The 21,324-nt window shown below is 47.2% G+C and overlaps 1 protein-coding gene across 3 annotated transcripts in view; it reads left to right on the top strand.

Annotated features, from left to right (window-relative positions):
* LOC102748739 (DIS3-like exonuclease 2) overlaps positions 1-21,324 on the top strand; it is a 161,559-nt gene that overhangs the window by 77,345 nt on the left and 62,890 nt on the right. For all 3 annotated transcript variants that reach the window (XR_014143331.1, XM_081813389.1, XM_081813388.1), the window contains exon 5: positions 6,249-6,482. Coding sequence is in view for 2 of the 3 variants with exons in the window: in XM_081813389.1 (XP_081669515.1) it covers positions 6,249-6,482 (234 nt within the window). In the remaining variant the exon portion in view is untranslated. The remainder of the gene's footprint in view (positions 1-6,248; positions 6,483-21,324) is intronic.

Genomic DNA, 21,324 nt, shown 5'->3' with positions numbered 1-21,324 from the left:
TCCCAGAACCCTGGGATCATGACCTGAGCCGAAGGCAGACGCTTAATGACTGAGCCACCCAGGCGCCCTAGGACCTCTGTTTTTGAGAGCTGGGCCAGGTTGGTCTTGTTGAAAGGCTGGAGCTGAGTGAATGAAAGTCAGAAGTTTGTTATTTTGTATTTCCTGGGTCTGTCTGAACCCAGTCCTCAGAAGCCTCCCTCTCTTGCTCTCCTACACTTTCTTCCTTCTCCCTCCACCTCCAGCTTCCTTCCACACCGCCCTTAGACCTCCCAGCCTCGTGCAACTGTCTGAGGTAAAGAGAACCCTGATTTTCAAGGACTGCTCAGGCGTGGTGCCGTCCACCTCTGTCATAGGAATGGAATTCTTATCTCCTAACCACATCCGAGTCTTCAAGTTCTTCTCACGTTCCTGCCATTGCCTAGGTTTGCGAGGCAAACACTTGAGGAAGTTTCCTTGTCTCCCTCCTCTTAGGCTTAGAAGTCTAGACAGCTGCCTCCCGATCAGGATGGGAAGGGGCCCAATTATAGTCTGGGATCAGCAGACTAGGCTGATAGCAGGTGGCTTGAGATAGGACACGAGGGCACAGTTTACTCAGGCTTGTTTTCTATAAAATAAATCTTCCAGAAAGACCTAACCCATAATCAGTCTGCCTTCTAAACTAAAACAGGCTGGCAAACTCACAGCCCTCTGCTGCCCAAGCTCCCTCCTCCCCACCGTTGGCAAAGGTCGCTGGTGGGCCCAGCGTGGCTTCAGAGCCTCTCCACACAGTAGGAAAAGACCTGGCTTCCATCTCTTATTTACTCTTTAATCCTACCTTGGCCTTCTTCATTCATTAAGAAGTGACCTGGGCTTCACCCAGTCACAGTGGGCCTAGCAGAGGAGACCCCTGCTTGCCCCTCAGCTAGCTACCACCCACCCTGCTGCCTGTGCCCATGCAGTCACTCTAGCACCTTCTGCGGGACAGGCCGCTGTCTGCCCCTCCCAGCTGTCTTGGAGCCCCTCCTCTTTCTGCCCAGTTCCTCTTCAGAAGTGTCCTTGGCACCTTTGACTTCTCTCACCTCGTGCGTGCTGTGCTCGCACCCCATGACTGCCTGGTGTTCACAGGTGCGAGAAGCAGAAGTCTGTCCCACCCCCACCATGGCCACCCCGGACAGCCTGTTTTTGTTCCGGTCAGGAAAATGTTTCTTCCTGACAAGTTTTTTGAACCAAATATTTTACATGCAGAAGCCCAGAGCTGCTACAGGAGTGATTTTGCATCGAATCCCTTAAAATTACAAATTAACCTCATTCGCAGTTTTTTGAATCAGAGATTTCTTTCTTACAAGGGAGGCACTGACCTTTTTTTCAAAATAAATTTTAAAATACAGTTGGGTGGAAATGGACAATTTCCAAAGGATATGTTTCCTCACAATTTTGTATCTGTAAGTTAGAGAAAGTTGATATGTATTTGAGGCATACTTTGTTTCCTTTACCTCACTGTCTCAGCTGAAATACAGTATATTCAGCTGAGGTATAACACACATGACACTGAATTTTGAATCTTATGTATTTAGACACGGATCCAGTCTTGGCTGCCACTTAGGAGCTTGTGTGACCTTTCACAGACCGCCAGCCTATTTTCTCAACTGTAAAATGGGCTGATCAGTGCACTCCCGCCAGATGTGTGGAAGGAGGTCTCGAGGTATGCACCGTTCGCTCCTTTCTAACCAGGTTGCTTTCAGCCGTATGTCTTCAGTGGGTGTTGGCACGGCATTTCATCCAGTGTTTAAACAGTCATGTCCTAGAGCGTATGCGGGAAACTTGCCGCCTGCAGAAAGGGAGTGACCCAAATCCCGTGATTAAGCAAAGGAAAGAAGGACATGATCTTCTTTCTGAAGGGTTTTGTTTATGAAGCTCCTCGTGGCTTTTTTACTTTTTCCATGAAAAACTCTTTGTCCTTTTGTCTTCTGCCACTGGCCCTGGTTATGGACAGGGTGTTGATGTGAAGACAGTTTCCAAATTGGAAATTAATGAGGTGTTCCATCCAGAGAGAAACCTTCCTCCCGTACCATAAGGCACGCTGCCCCTGGGAACCCCACCCCCACCCCATTTGGGTCTTTGCTTTCCTGCTGCCCTGTCTGCAGTCATGGGCATCCTTGCTTCCCTGCTGCCTCGCCACGTTTTCCTGGCCTAGGATTTTTTCTTCCTAATTTTATTTATTTATTGAGAGAGAGCATGCGCGTGCGCAGGGGAGGGGCAGGGGGAGGGAGAGGGAGAGAATCTCAAACAGACTTGGTGCTGAGCATGGAGCCCGACCCAGGGTTCAGTCTCCATCCTGAGATCATGATCTGAGCTGAAGCCAAGAGTTGGACGCTCAACCGACTGTGCCACCCAGGCGCCCCCAGCCTAAGAATTTTTTAAATCTATCAGGGATGATTCCCACAATCACTGGATTGTGTTAAAGCAGGATGGGTTCTGCTGCCTGAAGCCATAGTCACTGGGCCAGAAAGTTCTTGATGGCTCTTCAAAGCTTCCACTTCAGCCCTTTGTATATTCAGAAAGAAGGTTGGTGCAGATTTTCTAGGATGCAGGCATGAAGGGGAGGGGATGCTCAAGTAAGGTGAGAGCACTCTAGGAAACTTCTCATCCATACCATGATCTGACTTGGTGTTGTTCATGTGTGCTGGTAAGAAGGCTGCCCATCATTGACTGATAGGGAAACAAGCTAGAGGAGTAGAGGTGCCCATTAGGGAAAAATTAGCTCAAACTAACTGAGATAGATAGTGCAGCCAATGTGTGTTGTTCTCAAGCTTTGGTAAGGAGTGGTAGACTTCTGATTTTGCCAAGTTACAGGTAATAAATTTTAAGAACTCCTGAGGATGAAAAGTGGCCTCTGGTCAGCACTCAGCACTATAATCAGAGGGAGAAACAAAGCTCTGTTTAGATCGAGGACATATGGGCTTGGGGTTGGCAGAGTGTCTAGGAACCTTGTGGAACTTACTGCAAAATTTGGTGCATAAATATCTCAAAGGAGAGGACCTGGGGCTTTCATTAGGTTTTTAAAGCAGTTCTTGACCCACTAGTTTACGTGAAAATAGATGCCCAGTCAGGGTGGTGGGAGTCTGCCTGACCTATGTGTGGCGGTTACCTGTATAAGCATGCTGTGGTTTCCTGGGTCCTCCAGGAAAAATGGGACACAGACCCCAGGAGGCCAGATATCCTATGCCTTGGATACCTGAGGGAATCTGTGGAACTGCTTATAAGGTGTGTGGAATCGAATGGAAAGGGAAGTTTCCCCAAGCATGCTAAAGACAGACTGGCAAACAAAATGTGGACACATAGAAGGAGGAGGGTTGACTGGGTTTGGAGTGAAACGGAGAAAAGGAAATAAGCTAAATCTCCAGGGGAAATCTTCGTGACCACAAGAATGAATAAGTCGTGGCCCTGTCATTCTAGAGGAGCTTGGAGCAACTCCATTAGTGGGGAGTTTTCAGGAAATGTGGATGTAATAGAAGAACAAGCATGGGCTGACCTTGAAAGGGGCTCTTCTGGAGACCTGCACGCACTAATTCCCCACCGGGACTGTTGGACGATACCTCAAACTGGCTGTCTAATTTCTCTTGCATTCAGCACACACACAGACACCTCCTGAGAGCCAAGTTCAGGACCTACTTGCTGCAGCAGAAGAGTCATGAGCACAGTATTTGAATCACTTATATTTTTGGGTAGGAGTGGTTCTTGGAATAATCCAGAAAGTGTAGTTTAAGGGTTGGGTTTTGTTTTTGTTTTTTTTTTAAAGAAAATTAAAGTCTGATATTACAGATCCAAGACTCTATAATGAGGCTCTTTGCACTGAATCAAGGGAAAACGAGGGTAGTTTCTACCATTCTCTTCCTGTGCTTCTTGGCTGCCATTTTAAGAGTATTCATTGTTCCTTCAGGGGCAGGTTAGGGTATCAGGGGGGTCTCTCTTGCCTTCCAGGGTAGTAACCAGCTGTGTGCTATAGAGGTTGTGGCATGGACGGCTCCTCTGGGCTGGGCGCTCTCCTTTCCCCCTGGAAACACCCATGGATCCTTCAGATGACTTTTTTTCAGGAAGCGTATTTCGGAGGTTGTGAACAGAATGGTTTGACCTGTGAAAAGGAAGGCAGAGGGGATGTTTGCAAGCCCAGGCGGAGAGGTTCCGCAACTGATTAGACCTCTCTCCCTCCTCCCGAGCCCCCTCTGCCTCTCAGTACATCTGGCTTTTCCTTGCTCATGAATCCATTCCCCACAATATTAATCTCAGAGCTTTTCCACTTCTTCATGCCTTTGAGCCCCACCTAGCCCCTCTCATCCTTTGCCTTCTGCCCCATAGAATGGGGCTAGCTGATGTGAGCGCTCTCACCTCCCCACTTCTTGCCCCCAGACTTGCCTCCCTCGCCTCCCCTTTCCTTCTTGCCTCCTCTCCAGGCCACTCTTCCTGTCTCATGGATGGGTGCCTCCACTTGGCCCAGGATCCGTTCCTTTTGTGCTGGCTTCTTCCCCTCACCCCACAAACCCAGCATAATCCTCTGTCCTGCCAGCCCCCCCGGAAGTGGTCATCCACGCTCATTGCCTTGCCTCCACCAACCATGCACCTGTCCTTAACCCAGGACTTCCCAGACTTCTTCACATCGTGATGCACGGAGGAGATGTTGCTGTTTGCCTGGCACGAGGCAGGCGGATCTGGCTGCCCCGAGGGTGGACGGGCCCACTGTGGCAGCCTTTCCCAAATCTCTGCCATTTGACTCTGCCGCCCCACCCCACCCCATGCTTTTCCCCCTAAAAAGCCTTCCCAAAGATCACCAGTAAGCAAATGCTACATGCAAAGATTTTTCTTTGTTCTTATCTTCTTTGGCATCCAAGTGGCATGTGACTCTCCCCAGTGGCCAAGAGCTCAGACTCAGGTGGCACTGCTGCGGCTCAGTTCCTGGCTGTGCCTTTCCCCAGCCTGTGACCTCAGACACGTCGCTTACTGTGTCCGTGCCTCAGTTCCCGCCTTTGCAGGATGAGGATAATAAAACCTACCTCATAGGGTCGCTGCCTGAAATGGCCGCTCTGTGGGAAGCGTCTTGTCTCCTCGTAAGTGCTCTGGATTTGTCTGTTGTGGCTTTTGAGTACTCCATTCTTCAAGCCCCTCTCCCCTAATGTTGGACACTCCTGATCTTTCTCCTATCCCTTTGAGCTCTCTTGTTTTTTGTTTTCACTCTCCAGATTCTCTTTTTGCCCCCTAAAATGGAGAAGGTGGTAGAGAATGCCGCCTTGACTCTCCCTTGCCCTTTCTTTCTTTCTCAGACCTTCCTGCTGAGGCTGCCAGCTTCCCACCTGCAGGTTAGTCATCGCCCCAGCCCCACACCCCAGCTGCCTGCTACAGAGCCCACCATCTGGATCTCCTCCCTGCACCTCAGACTCAGGAGTCCCCAAAATATTTTAACATTTGTTTTGTTTTTGTTTTAAAAGCAATAATTTCTCCTTATAGAAAATACAAGCAAATTTAAAGGATAAAATACAAATCAGCAGTAATCCCACCACAGCGAGCACCACTACTACACTTGGGTGGATCTTTCAAGCCCAGTGGGCCTCAGCCTAGGCCGAGGTTCCCCCCTGAGGATGTTTGGCGATGTCTGGTGAGTCCAGGAATATCACCAAACATTTTACAAGGCACAGGCTTATCCCCACAAGAAAAAATTAGTCCACTCAATAGTGCTGAGGTTGAGAAACCCTGTTCTCGACCTTTGTCTTTACATAAATGGCCCAAATAGAACAAGTTGGAATTCCTTTTCTCCTTCTGCCTCCATCCTGCTTCTCTCACCTGTGTTCTGTCAGTGATTCCACTTTCTCCCTCACCCCACATCTGATCCATTACCAAGTCCACAGAGTCCCCATGTGTCACATCTTTGGCTTCTACCCTCTACCCCTTCTCTTTCTTCCAGTTTGCTATTGATGACCGACCACTCACTCAAAATAATGAAAAGGCGCTCCAGCAGGCCCTTCACCTTGAGTCTCCCTCCTGCTGGCCCTTGCTTATGCCACCACGGCCTGTTAAATCCATCCCTCAGAGTCTGAGCTCCCTGAGGGTAGCGCTTCCACATCTGATCGGTCTTCATGCCTAGCTGGAACCTAACACCATTCTGAGCACAGAGTCAGTGCTTGGCAAATCTCTGTAGAATGTGTATGGATGAATGGTTGCATGAAAGAAAAGCCTGGGAAAAGTTCTCCTCATGATTCCTTCACAATCTGTCTTTGCAGATCCTTAGTGAATGGTTTGGTCGGACCATCATTCGCTCCTGTACCAAACTGAGCTACGAGCATGCACAGAGCATGATTGAAAGCCCGACCGAGAAAATCCCCGAGAAGGAGCTGCCGCCCATCTCCCCGGAGCACACCAGTGAGGAGATACACCAGGCTGTCTTGAATCTCCACGGAATCGCAAAGGAGTTGCGAAAACAACGGTTTGTGGACGGCGCACTGCGTCTGGATCAAGTCAGTCACTTCTTTTTTTTGTGCAACCAACAGATTTGACTTATGCTTGAACCTAGCATGCATGAGATTCAACATGGCAGTCTTGGGATCTTCCCTTCTTCTTTCCCCAGTCACAGCACTAAAACAGCATTCTCTGAGGTGGGCAAGGACTAAGTCTCACCCACCCTCCGAACTTCACAGGCACACGACACCCACTGACATGAACCAAGGCAAAAGGGTGGTGTCCGTGTGTGTGGCCCTGTGACCAGAACTCCCAGCTGGTCTTTGCTAGCCAGGCTGTAACCCAGTATTTGAGCCTTCCCTCAGTTTCTCCCTCACATCCCTCTGAATGGAGGTGGGAACAGGAACATGGAAGTTTACAGGGTAGTTGACCAGTATCTGATCATGAGGCTTTAAAAAAAACGTACTTTTTTTATCCCTTATTTTCCAAAGACAGTCATATGTTTATAAATTCTGGATTCATATTTAAAGAGGCGGAGAACTGAAGAGACTGGAGAACGTTGACCGTTGAGGAACATGGTGGCCTGGAATGGTACTGATTGCTCTTGAGTATCACAGCCATGCCCTATGGGACTTAGGAAGCTGTCGCTCAAACTTGATCACATTTCTGTTTCCATGTGTGGCAGCTCCTACGACTTAGGAATCCTTTTCCTCTTTAGTTGTCAGTACGTTACAGAGCAGAGCCTGTGTTCTGGATTGTGCAGGGTTTTTTCTTATTTATATTTCTTACTCAAACCCCCGAGAACCTGCTCTCCCTGCCTGGTCACTCTATGCTGGGGGACGTCTCTAGGCATTTGAAAAATGAGTTGAGCAGCAGGATTGGCTGATGGAGACCACCGGCAAGGGGGCAACCTCACAGAGATGCCTTTGTCTGAGGCTTCCAGCGTGGAGGGCTCTCAAAAGCTTTATTTTAAAACTTTCTAACTGAAGATTTCATTTCATCCTAGCTTTTGTGATAAACTTCTCAGCAGGCATTGGAAATAGTTGCGGCCTTGGGCCTAGGAATAAGTTAGCAGCAACTGGGGCAAGTGGACACGCTGTTCTGCCTGGGCTTGAGGGAGTCAGGGCATCTTCTGGAGCTCTCATGCTCCTCCTTCCCTGGCCTGGGCTCAGGCAGCCTGTCTGCTTACGAATGCTGATGGGCAGGCAGGAGGTAGAGTGGCCACTGACGAAGACAGCCGAGCCAGTAGAAGAGGGCCCAAAAGTACAGGAGATGACAGAGTATCTCCTTGCCTTCCTTCAGTGAAATGCTTTGTGGGGGCACGAACACACCCTAGGTCATACTCACCAGGGGCTACCTGGCTGTCAAATCCAAGGACGCTTTTCAATTCTTGCTTCCTGGACTTTGTTCTGCATCTGGCCCTTTGAAGCTCATCTCCTGGTTCTCTGCTTCTCTTCAGACATCTCCAGTAATGTCCTGCTGGTCCCTTTGCAGAAGCCTCTTCCTCTGCTGTCCCCTAGAGGGTTCTCGTTCCTTGGAGTCTCCCCCACCCTCTTTTTTGTCTCTATCCACACTCCCTGAATGAACTCCTCTACTATTACGATTGTCACTACTAACTGGATGCTGATGATGCCAAAATCTGTCTCTCCAGCCCTGCCTTCCTTCCCAAGCTCTTGACAAGCCTCTCCCCCTGCCTTCTTGAACTCTTCACCCGGATGCCTCATGGGTGGTCACGCCAGCCGGTGCTCGTCCTTCCTTGTGCACGACGCAGTGATCGGTGCCCACGGCACGCTGTGCAGCCTGCCTCACGTTCCCTCCTGCCTCTGCTCCCACCAGGGCAACTGTGTGCATCAAATATCCATGCAATTTACCTGAATCAAATAAGATATACTGATCAAATAAGAGCATAAAAAAGAAAGTTGTTTCTGTGAAAACTGAAATTGTTTGAAAAGATTCAGTAAGGATGAATCTGTAAAAATTCTGCTGTTTGCTTGTGCAACTATAAAAAAATAGGGGGAAAATCATAAAATTCATGAAGAATTCATGAAGCCATTCAGATGGCTTTACAGATGTCTACGTTCTCCCTGTCTTTTAAAGAAACAAAAACTGTAGGGGCACCTGAGTGGCTCGGGCGGTTAAGGGTCCGACTCTTGATTTTGGCTCAGGTCATGATCTCAGGGTTGTGAAATGGAGCCCCTTCTGCTGTTCACTCTCACTCACGCTCTCACTCTCTCTCAAAAAAAAAAAAAAAAAAAAACCCAAATATATAAAAAAAGAAACAAAAATTATAAATTATAGACACTGAATTATGAGTGTAATTTATCAGAAAAAATGTAGGAATCCAATTATCCTCTTTTAAAAAGCTTTATATTTTTAAAAATGAATGAATGTACATTTATATAAATTAAGCTAAATGATTAGTTATAAATATATCTTTTATGTATGATTCCCCTCTTTATTTTTTTAAAGATTTTATTTATTTATTTAGAGAGTGCATGCACAAGTATAAGCCAGGGGGAGGGGCAGAGGGAGAGAGAGAATCTCAAGCAGACTCCCCACTGAGGAGGGTGCCCAATATGGGACTCTATCCCAGAACCCTGAGATCATGACCTGAGCCGAAACTGAGAATCAGACGCTTAACCGACTGAGCCACCCAGGCGCCCTGATTCTCCCCTTTAGTCAGCTCCTACAATAACTTACTAACCACTCCTTCAGGCACATCAAATTAGAGGGCTTCTGTTATAACATCTTAGAGATCTTACCCTATCAGATTGTTAGAATGTTTGATTGGATTAAGTATAAGAAATGCTCTATAACTATAAAACTGTAAAAGATCACTATTAGGTGATCTCAACTCACAGTAGGAGGGGTATGGTAGTCAAGGTAGAAGAATGATCGCAGATTATTGATTGATACTGGTCTGTTGGCTTATCTTAGAATCAATTTAATTGCTGAAAACAACCTTAGATATCTATATCTCATTGGCTCTCACAATTTATACATTGGCAAGCTGATGCCCCCCCAAAGGTTAAGTGAGTTGCTTATATGCAAGAAATCCAGATAGCTGACTCTTTGTTCCATTTTTCTCCACTTACACCATGCTGACTTAAGAGAGAAAAGTTTTCCTTCAAAGTGGGCCGGGGAGGGGGGGATGCCCTCAAAAGTCCTAATTAGGTTCCAGTTAATTAAGGTTTGAAAATAATGGATGTACATCCTTGGAGTTGATTCCTTGGTTCCCCAGAAAACAAGTTGTGCGGACCACAGCTTTAGAAGGAGGAGCACATCAGTCTCCCGCAGCAAGGGACACTGGCGAGATCCTTTATAAATCAGCTCAATGGCCCCATTCAGGAGCTACCGTGTTTGTTCCCCTGGGCCTGCTGCCTGCATTTGCCCTCGCAAAAATCCATTTTTCCGTGGTGCTTTTGGCATAGCCTGCTGTTTGGAGTTTCTCTCTGAGGCTTTGTTTGCCTCATTTCACCATGTCCACATTTTTGGTGGCGGTCCTTAAAAAATATGCCCTTTCACACTCGCCTCGATTAGAGAGGCTCTGTGAGAGAGGACACCATCTGTGTCACACAGTAGGCCCTTGGATGCACAATAAATCTGCTAATCCAGAAGTTTTCCCTTTCCAAGAAATCAGTTTACCGTAAGGACCTTCAGAATGAGGGAGGTGGGGGATACTAGGGTAGTGCCTGTTGTTGAGTCAGGGTCGGACCGGTTTGGAGGTTGTAACAACCACAGAAATACAGAGCTACTTGACCACCGGGTGATTGCAGTCAACAGCTTAGGCCAGAGCTGCCTCAGCCCCATCGGAGAGGGTGCACCCTCAGCCCTCGGGGCCGCCTGGGCTAGCTCCAGTCCCCAGGGGACCACCTGCTAAAGTCTTGTCTGCTCACCCTAGTGTGCTATCAAATATGAGCAAGTTGTGTATGTAGTGTGGTGTGGGACCGATTGGGAAGCACTGCCTTAGAGGTCAGATCGCCGGCTTCACGTCACATGTCTCTTTTACCTAGAGCTCGAACCTCATTCTCCAGAGGTCCTAGCTCAGTGAAATGACACTCCTTTGTTTCACTGCCCAAAAAGCAAATCGCAGATGCCCACTGCATTCTTTGAGCTTTTTGGCTGGATGAGTTGAATAGTATCCCTTCCTGGTGGTTTCTTCCCATCTTCACGTTTCCTGCTGCCATGTTAATTCTAGACTCTCCACAGAGTCTAGTCTCATTTTCTTTATTATCATGTATGTCACTCCTGTTTCTTGAAAGGAGATGCCCCTAAAGGGAGCCCAGATGTTTTTGTTTTGGTAGTAAAAGGAACCATAATGGTTTATAATCACATGCAAATCTTGAGTTTGGGGGAAGGGAAACCGTGAGAAGCCCCCCCTCTTCACTCCATTTCGGTTCTTGCTCTGTGACTCAGGCCTGTCAGTAGGCCTTGAGAGTGGCAAGCTCCCTGGCACTTCTGTTTATGCCCGACACAAAGCCTGCCCCCAGGCAGCCTCCTCTCTAGAGAGGAAGATAATACTACCTGTGGTCTGACAAGGCCTCAGGCCCCTTTGAGAGTTCTGTGCCTTAGCGGTTGCCTTAAAGAAAGGATAGCAAGGGAGGGTAGCCGCATAGTAAATAGAACCCTCAAACAAAAACATCTCAGGGAACATTGATTATCTTCAGGAAGCTACACCTACAGCTTTTGGGGGCTTTTTCTCCCGCCCGACGTTCCTCAGTCAGGAGATAGCACTTAGAGAGAGCCCCCACTCTGTGTGCAGACTTCTGTGAGAAACCTGCATGATGGCCTGCAAGAAACTGGGCCCCTTCTGGGGTCCCCTGGCAGGTGGTCAGGGACGTGAATGGCTCCTACTGAGCCTTTGACTTTCTGAATTTAGAGAAAGTTGTAGTGAAGAAGAGTTTTTATTTCTATCTTAGGCAATTCCTCCAAACTAAAGGAGCCTTTACCAAATTCTCAGCTACATCTTCTATCATGCCCTCCTGGCACAATTTTGAAGCCCAAACATTGGGCAGTAAGAAACTGGAGTGGACTTGATTGTAAAGATAAACTTGTTAGCGAAATAATTTTTAGATACCTTGGGACCCGAGCGGCTGTGGAGTGCTATTCTGCATGTCCTTGGGCTAGCCCAGCCCTGAGGTCAGAGGTCGGCAGACTTGCTATAAAGGGCCAGATAGTAAGTATGTGGGGCTTTGTGGGCCATATAGCCTCTGTCTCAACCTCCCAACTCTGCTGTTGCAATATGAGAGTAGCCACAGACGAACCGGTGAGCAGGCTGTGTGCCGACAAAACTTTAAGGACACTGGAATTTGAATTTGACGTCATTTTCATTTCACAAAATAGTATTCTTCCTTTGATGATTTTTCGATCATTTAAAAATGTAAAAACCATTTTTAGCTGTACAAGAGCAAGTAGAAGGGGGCACCTGGGTGGCTCAGTCGTTAAGCGTCTGCCTTCGGCTCGGGTCATGATCCCAGGGTCCTGGGATCGAGCTCCGCATCAGGCTCCCTGCTCCATGGGAAGCCTGCTTCTCCCTCTCCCACTCCCCCTGCTTGTGTTCCCTCTCTGGCTGTGTCTCTCTCTGTCAAATAAATAAATAAAATCTTAAAAAAAAAAAAAAAAGCAAGTACAAGGCCGGATCTGGCCTGGGGTCTGTACTTTGCTGACCCCCGCTCACCTGAAATTCAGCCCTGTGACCCAGGCCACTTTTCGCGGCTCATCATCACTGCTCTGGGGAATCGGGCGAGGTAATGGAGAACGGTGGTGCTGAGTTAGCTCTGGGGGTGGCTTCATGCAATTAAGTAAATTATTCCTTTGATTAGTACCATGCTTAGCAGGTCCAATTGGAGGCCAGAAGTAGGGGAATGAATCAGTTTAGCACCAGTTCCCTTACCCTAGTTACAGTCAGGTAGCTTTAATTAGCCAGAAGCAAAAAGAGCAGTAGCTCTCATTTCCCACCTCTGTGAGCTTGCAGCCTCTTCACAGTTGGGTCTCATCCCCAGCCCACCTACAGAGATGCTGGCTCCGCCATCTCTCCATCTCGTAGGGTGGGCCTGCTCACGGCCGAAGCCGGCTCTCAGGAGGCTGTGTGGCGTTTCTCTCCCCACCCCACCCCTGTTGCTGTACATAGCAATATGTTTTGTTGACTCATATGTTTAATGTTTCTGTTCCTCCCTTCCAATACAGTTGTTTGAAAGAAATGAACATTCTGGCTCTCTACTGTTGAATTTTTGTACAGTGTGATATATGGTGCAAGGTGGAAAGAACGGGCTATTCATCCTATCTGACTCTTCCTTGGTCTTATAATTTACATCACCACTGAAGCACAAGAGTAAGCCTCTGATCAGATGGTCAGACATATTTGTAGAATTGGTCTCTATTGTCTTAGTCATAGAGTCCTTCATTTGGCATGTCTTCCGAAAGCATTTATTGGGCACCTTGTGTGTGCGCTAGGTGCTGGAGATGAGGAGAACGAGCTCTAGTGGGGAAGACTCCAGAAGGAGCAGCCATGTGGCACTAGATAGGCAGGAGGGTGAGAGACACTTCCTTGTGCCCCAGTTCTTAGGTAGGCCCCTTTGATCCCCTCTTTTCCTTAAAAAGGAAGCTTTATATCAGATTAGAAAAGCATAAGTAAATGCCTTTATCTATGAAAAGGTATTTAAGCATGTTCTAATGTTCTAAAATTTAGAAAATACCACAGTGTAAAGCAGAAATCAAAACCACCTGTAACTCCATCATCCAGAAATAGCCACTGCTAATATTTGGGTATATTATAGTTCCTTATGAATATCCTCCTTAACACTTCATGGCAGGAGGAAGGCGTGGTTAGCATAACATACATATAATTTTCATATTCAGCTTTTTAATATTATAGAATCAGTTTTTTCTCATGTCATTCAAAATTCTTCTAAACTATTATAATGCCTCTGTAATATTTCCTCATGTTAATATGCTCTGGAATATTTAACCATGACCCGATTGTGGATATTTAGATTATGATTTTTTAATACTATAAATAATAATGCCATAGCCACCTTGTGTTCCTAAGTCTTTACTCTAATTCTGATGATTTCCTTAGGACAGTCCTAGAACTATGCCGGTAGGGTCAGAGATACAGACATATTTAAGAATCTTCAAACACGGCCACATTCCCTTGCACAAAGGTTGTGCGAACTTCCTCCTTCCAGTAGCCTGTGAATAAGGGCACCAAGCATGGAAATACCTGTCAGAAGTTCTGTGTCTATATGGGGTGTGTGTCTGTCTGTCCCTGCCTCTCTTTCCCTCTCTCTATCTCTCACAGTCATGTCTAAGTCTCCTGCAGTGTCCTGGTGGTTGTGGTCTTGGATTATTCCTTCATCTTTCCTATTTTATTTTATTTTCATGAGGCCTTGCCTACAAAGAGCAGTGTCACACCAACGGACTCTTCCTATTAGCATTAGCCATTATAAAAAATACTCCTAAGAGCCTAAAATTAAGCCTTTTTTTTTTTTTGAAAGAGAGAGAGCGAGGGAGTGGGAGGAGGTGCAGAGGGAGAGAGAGAATCTCAAGTAAGTACCCATGCTCAGCGCAGTGCCCAACATGGGCCTCAATCTCAAGACCCTGAGATCATGACCTGAGCCGAAATCAAGAGTCGGATGCTTAACTGACTCAGCCACCCAGATGCCCCAAGAGTCCAAAAACTTAAAATGGCTGAGAGAGGTGGTTGAAAGCATCTTGCTAACCCCCTGCTGAAGCTGAGGCTGGAGAGCAACCTCCTGCACCAAAGCGAGGTCCTTCTTTCCTCTCATTAGAATCCATAAAGAAACCCATCCTTTTTGAAATAGTACTGAGAATTATTATTGCATTTTCAGACCCTCAGAGAACATTGGAAATTCAGTAGCCTTTTTGTGTGACTCTTACCTCCTGTTATAATAGCCTTGGGTTGGCCTGACGTGAATAATTATAAAGAAATCCAGTTGAATTAAGACTAAAGAGCACAGAGTGGCTCTACCATAAGAATCGCTAGGCTTCTCTTTAGGGTAATAGTAAACAGTCCAGGAAGGTTTTCCCTAGAAGTTCAGGGCTTCTCTTTCAGTGTTGACAGGTGCGCATTATTTCAGGCATGGAGAGAGTTCTAGAATTAGTGAGGTTGAAAGAATATCAGCCTGTAAATTTTTCCCAGTTGCCAGTTTCATACTAATTATATTAGCAAAGTTTTCATGTAAGTGTATCTAGCTCATTTCTAAATCGATCTTCAGCCAAGAAGCTATGCTCCTGTGAGCCAGTCAGCTGTCCGGCCATCTAGCAAGGCCTCTGTGGGGGAGAGGGGAGCAGCTGGGCAGAAGGGGGTGCAGCCTCAGGCTTCGGGGAGAACCTGGGAGCACAGGGAGCCCTGATCATTCCTCTGAGAGAAGGAGACGGATCGGATGGCATTCCTCATTTCATATGGAATCAGGGAAAACAGTCCATACTTACGCATCGGAAGGCATGAACAAGAGACAGGCCTGAAAACTTGACCTAGTTGTGTCTAAGTAACACTAATTATAGCCACTGTGGGAGCTGAGCACTATTTGTGACTTGTTAACATGAGCATAAAAACAAACATGTATCATTAAGTGTCAGAGTAACTGTGCCGAGCAGCTTGTTATTAAAACCCCAAACTCTTCATGTGCTCATCTTCCTTTAGGCATGTCACATAGTCATTTACTCATAATTTTCAAAAATTAGAAGGAATACAGGTAGTAGTATTCTGGAAGTTGTTAAAAATACAGACTCAGACATGATCTCCGACCCTCACCGGACAGATATTTCTTAAGGTCGTGTTGTGTTACAAGTACCGCCCATAGTTCTATAAAGGAACCTTAGGCAGTGGAAGATGAACTTTCTACCTTCAAGTTGCACAATGAACTTGAGAAGATCTCTGCGTACTTACGGGAAACGCCAGTAAAATAAAAGCAAGGGCATAGTCCGTTGACTTGGGGCTGAAGGAATAGGTTATTAGGTGGGATGGGATTCGTAAAAGAGGGCTGGCTTGGGGAGGGAAGCCCCGACTCGCACGGTGGGGCCAGGGAAGGACACGACTGGTGAGCAGGGGCTGAAGGGCAGGGAATGCCCACCCTGTGGAGACAACGTGGCATATAGCCCATCACACCACTCTCTCCTCTTGAGTTCCGAACCCACTGAGACCCTCAAGTCAGCCTGAGAGCGAAATATTCTATTACTGATAAAGTTTGGATCAGAGAAGGCAGCTTGAGCAAGTTAGGCATTTGGAACAACCCAGAAGTTAATGTTCTAAAAAGAAACTCTGGTTGGAGTGACTAGAGGGAGCAGAAGGTAGCCAGAGACAGACAGAAGTGTGCCCCCTCCCCAGCTGGGTACCCCAGAGGTGGTCCTAGTGTGACCTTCACCACTCAGTGCCCCCAGGGCCCTTAGGAGTTCTCCCGTGCAGTGGCCACTGAGGAGGACCAAGGGCTGATGCTTCTGCTCTTGCTTGCAATGGCCAGTACAGATCCTCAGCAAAACTCTGAAGACTGCTTCTTATTTAACTTTACAGAGTGGACTTGGCTCCTACCCCGCTTCTGGAAGCTTCTCACTTGTCTGCTGCTGCTTTCTGCTTGCCTATACCCAGGTTCATTTCTTAAAGAAGGGAAAAGCACCCCCTCCCCCATAAACCTGTCTTAGTTTCCAAAAACCTGAAGATTGCACCTGCAATTCTGCTACAGAGAGGTTTGCATCCCCCCTCCCTCCCACTTAGGGCTCCCCTAGCACTTCATTTATACCTGTCACCTGTCTTGATCACATTGTCACACTGCTTTGTCATTTCCCGTTTTCTTCCCTGTCTCCTTCTCTGAGACTGTAACTTCCTGAAGGGTAAGGGCAGCGTCTTGTTCATCTCTGTATCTCCAAACCCCTGCACGGTGCTGGTTTCTAACCAGGCGTTTCAGGGTCTCTGAGCATCTCTGTGCATACTGGTCTTTTTTAAAAAGAGGAAGGTAGTTGTGATCTGGGCAAGCGACTGTAGCCCTCAAAAAGAGGGGCGCTTACGTAAGAGAATTAAATGCACATTATAAATCAGAGGTTTCCTCCCCTCTTTGAATAGAAGGGTTGGGTGTTTGATTCCTTGCCAAGGCATCCAGGGTTTAGAACAGGGTGTAATGAGGACTTTCTCAAGGTGGATTTGCCTGGACAGGTGTGCAGAGGCAGGAAGCTTCAGCCCCCCAGGGGGCTGGCAGTGCTTCTGAGGCGTCCCGAGCGCTTCTGTGTTCACCTCTGTGTCCTCAGACCAGGGAGCCTGTGTCCCTGAGGGGAGCCTGGCAGAAGAGGCCCTCCAGGGGAAGGCAGAGACCCCCAGTGTGCCACCCTGGGAACGGAGATGTTCAGGCTTGTCGGAGACCTGGCTCACCAGCGTGGAAAGGTGGGCAGGGCACCAGATTCCACCCCCCCACACCTGCCTTCCACAGAGATTCCCTCCGGGGCGAGTGGATGTCAGCTGCTGTCCCCCACCCACATGACAAAATGGAAGTGATCTGTATACTGCGATGGGATCCCCAGTCTCTGCTCCCTCCGTGAATTCTGATCGGAGCCTGGTTTTGCTTCTCGTGGAAATGATTTGCACAAGACAGTGGTTCTGTGTTAGTTGCTGCTGGGCTGTCTGAGGAGAGTAGATAACTCACATCGCAGTTGGAGTTGAGAGTGTGCCCAGATGACTCAGACTTAAGTCCCTAGCATTTCCAGGGGGCAAAGAAGGGAGGCCAAGGGCCCTCACGCTGACTAGATGATATATAAGAAACTTCTGTGAGTCGAGCAGGGCAGTGGCCAGCATCCCTTGTTCCTCTCTGATATGCAAGACTTTCAGGTTAGCGGCCTCAACAGACAGATGAGATTTGGCCCTTCCAGGGGCTCTGTCTTTTGGGTAATTGTACTCATGATTAGGAAGCGCTTGGCCTCTCCCCTTTCCATTCACAGGACACTCTGGACGTCCTCAGCCTTCCCCCATGTCATACCCCACGTCACTCGAATGTGAGCCAAACAGCTACATAAGAGATGTGGAATCCTTTGACGTTAGTAAAACCTGCATTGGGGAAAGGGAACCCTTGCAGCTGACCCTTAGATTTTACCATGACTGCTTCTCAGGGCTGGCCCAATTGATTTCGGTTTCCATGGTCCAGGGAGCCAGGGGGGCTCTGCTCCTGTTCACTATCTGCCCTAAAATTCTGCTGCCGGATTGAGTTCCCCCAAACACTGCTTTCACCTGTCACTCAAGGACCTGCAGTCTCCTGAAGCAAATTTCAGGGACCGGTGAGGTTTCTCTAGATACTCCAGGACAAGATATAGGATTGCTAGGTTTTAGTTTTGCCAAACAAGGACATTGTCTTAAAAAGCTAGTGACCATCTACTGCCGTCATGATTCTACAAATGAAAACATTTTAGCACCAAAATGAAGAAAAGACATATTTTACAGTATGAAGCAGTCTTTCCCACTGACTTGGTTGAGCTTTGTGGGAAACCTCTTTCTCATTTTGTGCATCTCAGACCAGCCTTAGAGAAGGACTGGATTGCTCCGTCAGATCCAAGCGCCTCCTGGCTTTGGAGGCCCTCTGTGATGTGGCCTGTGTTTGATGATCCCTGTGTCCCACCAGCCCACCTACCTTCCTCATCCTCCCCTGCCTTCACAGAGCCTGGGCCTCCACCCACTCGCCCCTGTCCCACATGCCTCACTTCTTCCAGAAGCCTGCTTCGTATGGGTCCAGATGCAGTCCTTCATGGGTTTTCATTCATTTCGTGTTATAAGTTTATTTCTTCATTACCTTTGTCTCCCTCCTTGCCTGTCAGCCGTGGAGAAGGCAGATGCCACACTGCTAGGAGCCCACAGCGCCCTGAATGTCACCTGCGGTCAGTGGGGGCTCCAGCACCCGGTGTCCGTTTTACGTCAAGTCTCGAACTTGAAGTGATGGTCCCGCTATTCCTCAAGAATTCCCAAGAATCATTGTAACACTGTTTTGTAGCACTCCTTCCATTCCCATTTTAAATGGCATGTGGCAGATGTTTTTAAAGAATTTAAGAGCTTTAAAAGTATTTTGTAACTTGATCCCTTTTGACTTATCTTTTTAATTTCCCACACTTTTTTTTTTAATATCTACCAGGTACAAGCACTGTGCCAGGTATTAGGGACAAAGAGAAGAGAACCTGGTCCCAGCTTTCCGTGTCCCAGCCCTCAGAGTAGCTTAATGTCTCATGGAGGAAATGGGGACACAAATAGAAGAGGGGGGTGCAAGGGAAAAGCCTGGGTAATAGGCCGCATTGTGTTTGTGTGGAGATGGCTGCCTAGGTGTTTTATATGAGAACACTTAGCTGTGGTTTGAAGGGGCCACTTTAAAAGTCAGTCAGAGACAAGGTCAATCTGTTTTTAAAAGTTTTCTCCTGTACAAAATAGAAATTAGCAATTTGCTATAAGAAAAACACGGAAATGTTGAAAATAAATTAGAAATTCTTTAATTACCCCTTGAATTGTGACCCCCTGGGGTAAAGGAAATCTGCCAGAGTAGAAAGAAATGAGCCCAGACCCCGAAGGGCAACACCCAGGGAGGGAATCCCAGCAGGTTTCTTATCTGCTTGTCAGCATTAAATTGGCAAGCTCCTAAATAAGAAAATTTGCTAATGAATAACAGTCCACTGGGTTTGAAGTACATTTGAACGGGGAGCCATTACTGAGCTCTGAGAATGCAGGCTTGGCCAGGGGGCAGTTTGAAACTGATTTGCTACCATCAGTTTCCTTCTGTAAATAACCAGGGAGCCCTCCCCTTCCATTCTCCTGCCCTCCACCCCAGCCAAGTACTGGGACCAAGCTCGAAGTCTTGCCTGCCTCCCTGGCTGGACTGCGGGGACACACTCCTGAGCTCAAGCAGAGCGGGAGCAAAGTCCTGAGCTTCTCCCTTTCCTCTGCCTACCTGGCCATCCAGCTTCCTGGCCTGGATTCCTGACTCCTTGTTGCCAAGGACTTCTCGGTTCCTGTGGAGATCTGTCCTGGTTGCCCAGAGGCCTAGCTTTGAACTTCTCTCTGGTACATGCTTCTGCTCCAGACTGGCCCAGGCCCAGATTCCGTTCTCTCCTTGCCACCAGCTGCAAGTCAGTGAGGACTTACAGAGCGGACCCTGCACCGGACCGCCTGGATTCTGACCCTGACCCTTGCACTTCGCTGTGTGACTTTTAAGTTTTCTGTGCCTCAGTTTCCTAAGATAATAATAAGTAAATGAGCTAACATATTCCCGAGATAATCATAAATGGAGATAATGTGGGCACCTGGCTGGCTCAGTCGGTAGAGTGTGTGACTCCTGATCTCCGGGTTGCAAGTTCGAGCCCCGTGTTGGGTATAGAGATTACTTAAAAATAGAATCTTAAAAAAAAAAGAAGTGGAGATGATGTTCCTGAGACAACCGTCGGTAAAATGGAGATAATCATAATACTTGTGCCATCGGGGTATTGTGAGGTTAGTGACATTGTACCCATAAAATGCTTAGAGCAGCGCCTGACACAGAACACCAAGTGGCTGTTAGCTGTGTGGCCAGATGCTGAGAAAGACCCCATTTCTGTCCTCACGGAAGAGCCACCTCTGTAGGGCTACCGTGGGGCCGTGGGGGTCACCGGCAGCCGTGGCCTGAAAGACTTCCCCTCATTTGTGATCCTGCAGTTGGGTCTGGACAGAGGGGAAGGGTTTGAAATGGAGGTGCAGGGGTGAGGATGGGTCCTCGCCTACAGCTCCTGGAGCGAAGTGGTCAGGCACTCGGGAGTTGGTACTGGACTCCCAAACCGGGGGCAACTTGCAGGGTTTGTGAGCCCAGAAGGGAAGGAGATGAAGTGCCCATCCTACTCCACGTCGCTCAGGGAAGAGAGGCAGAAAATTTCAGTTTCTGTAACCCTTCCCCAATGTTGTTACAGTTAGGCTGCTTTTAGCTTTTGCTCTTATAAATAGCACTGCAGTTAATATTCTGCATAAAATTAAAAAATCATTTTAGATTATTTCCTTCGGAATACATTCTTGGAATGACTGGATTGAAGGGAATTCACTTTTTTTCTGTGATACTTTTCTCTTTTTGATTACCTCATTATTTTCTTAGAAAAGTAATACTTGTTTGTCTTATACAGATTTAGAGATTAACAAGTAAGGCTGGTAAGGGCTTTGGTCACCCATGACCTAGTCATAACATTTTTCTGTGTATCCTAAAGAGTGTGCATTTTTAAAGCTTTTGATACAAACTGCCAGATAATTTTCTAGAAAGGTTAAGCTGATTTAGGCTTTCCCCGGCAGGAACAATAGTGCATTGTCATTGCCTCTCACCAAATGGAGAGTTTGTGGGTTTTATTTAATCTTCGTTATTATGATAGGTTGAAAATGGTGTTTTATTATTGTTTTGACTTGCATTTGTTTTACTGCTTGTGGGCTTGATCAACTCCCGAGTCCTCTCTTTGCCATTTCTATAAAAGGGCAGGCTTTATATATAATCACTAGGAACTCCTAACACCTTCAGCACTATACCCACCAGCCACATTTTTAGCCAGAATTACTTTTTTCCCTAGTAAGATATAATTTGCATACAGTAAAATTCCCTTTCTTATTTTTCTTTCTTTTTTTTTTTTTTTTTTAGTTCTGTCTCCCCAGAAAATTTCTACTTTCCCCCTTTGTACTCATGTTCTCTCCCCCACCCTCAGCACCTGGTAGCTACTGATCCATTTTCTGTCCCTATTGTTCTGCCTCTTCCAGAATGTCATACAGATGGAATCATAGAGTTGGTAGCTTTTGAGTCTCACTTCTTTCACTTAGCGTCATGCATGTGAGGTTTACCATGTGGTTATGTGTATCAGTGGTCATTCCCTTTTGTTGTAGAGTAGTGTTCCATGATATTGTAGGTGGCCCACAGTTTATCC

This window comes from Leptonychotes weddellii, chromosome 3 (assembly GCF_054177405.1).
Source record: "Leptonychotes weddellii isolate Sample4059 chromosome 3, ASM5417740v2, whole genome shotgun sequence".
NCBI classification, from domain to species: domain Eukaryota; kingdom Metazoa; phylum Chordata; class Mammalia; order Carnivora; family Phocidae; genus Leptonychotes; species Leptonychotes weddellii.
This window is presented reverse-complemented; position numbering and strand designations above follow the sequence as displayed.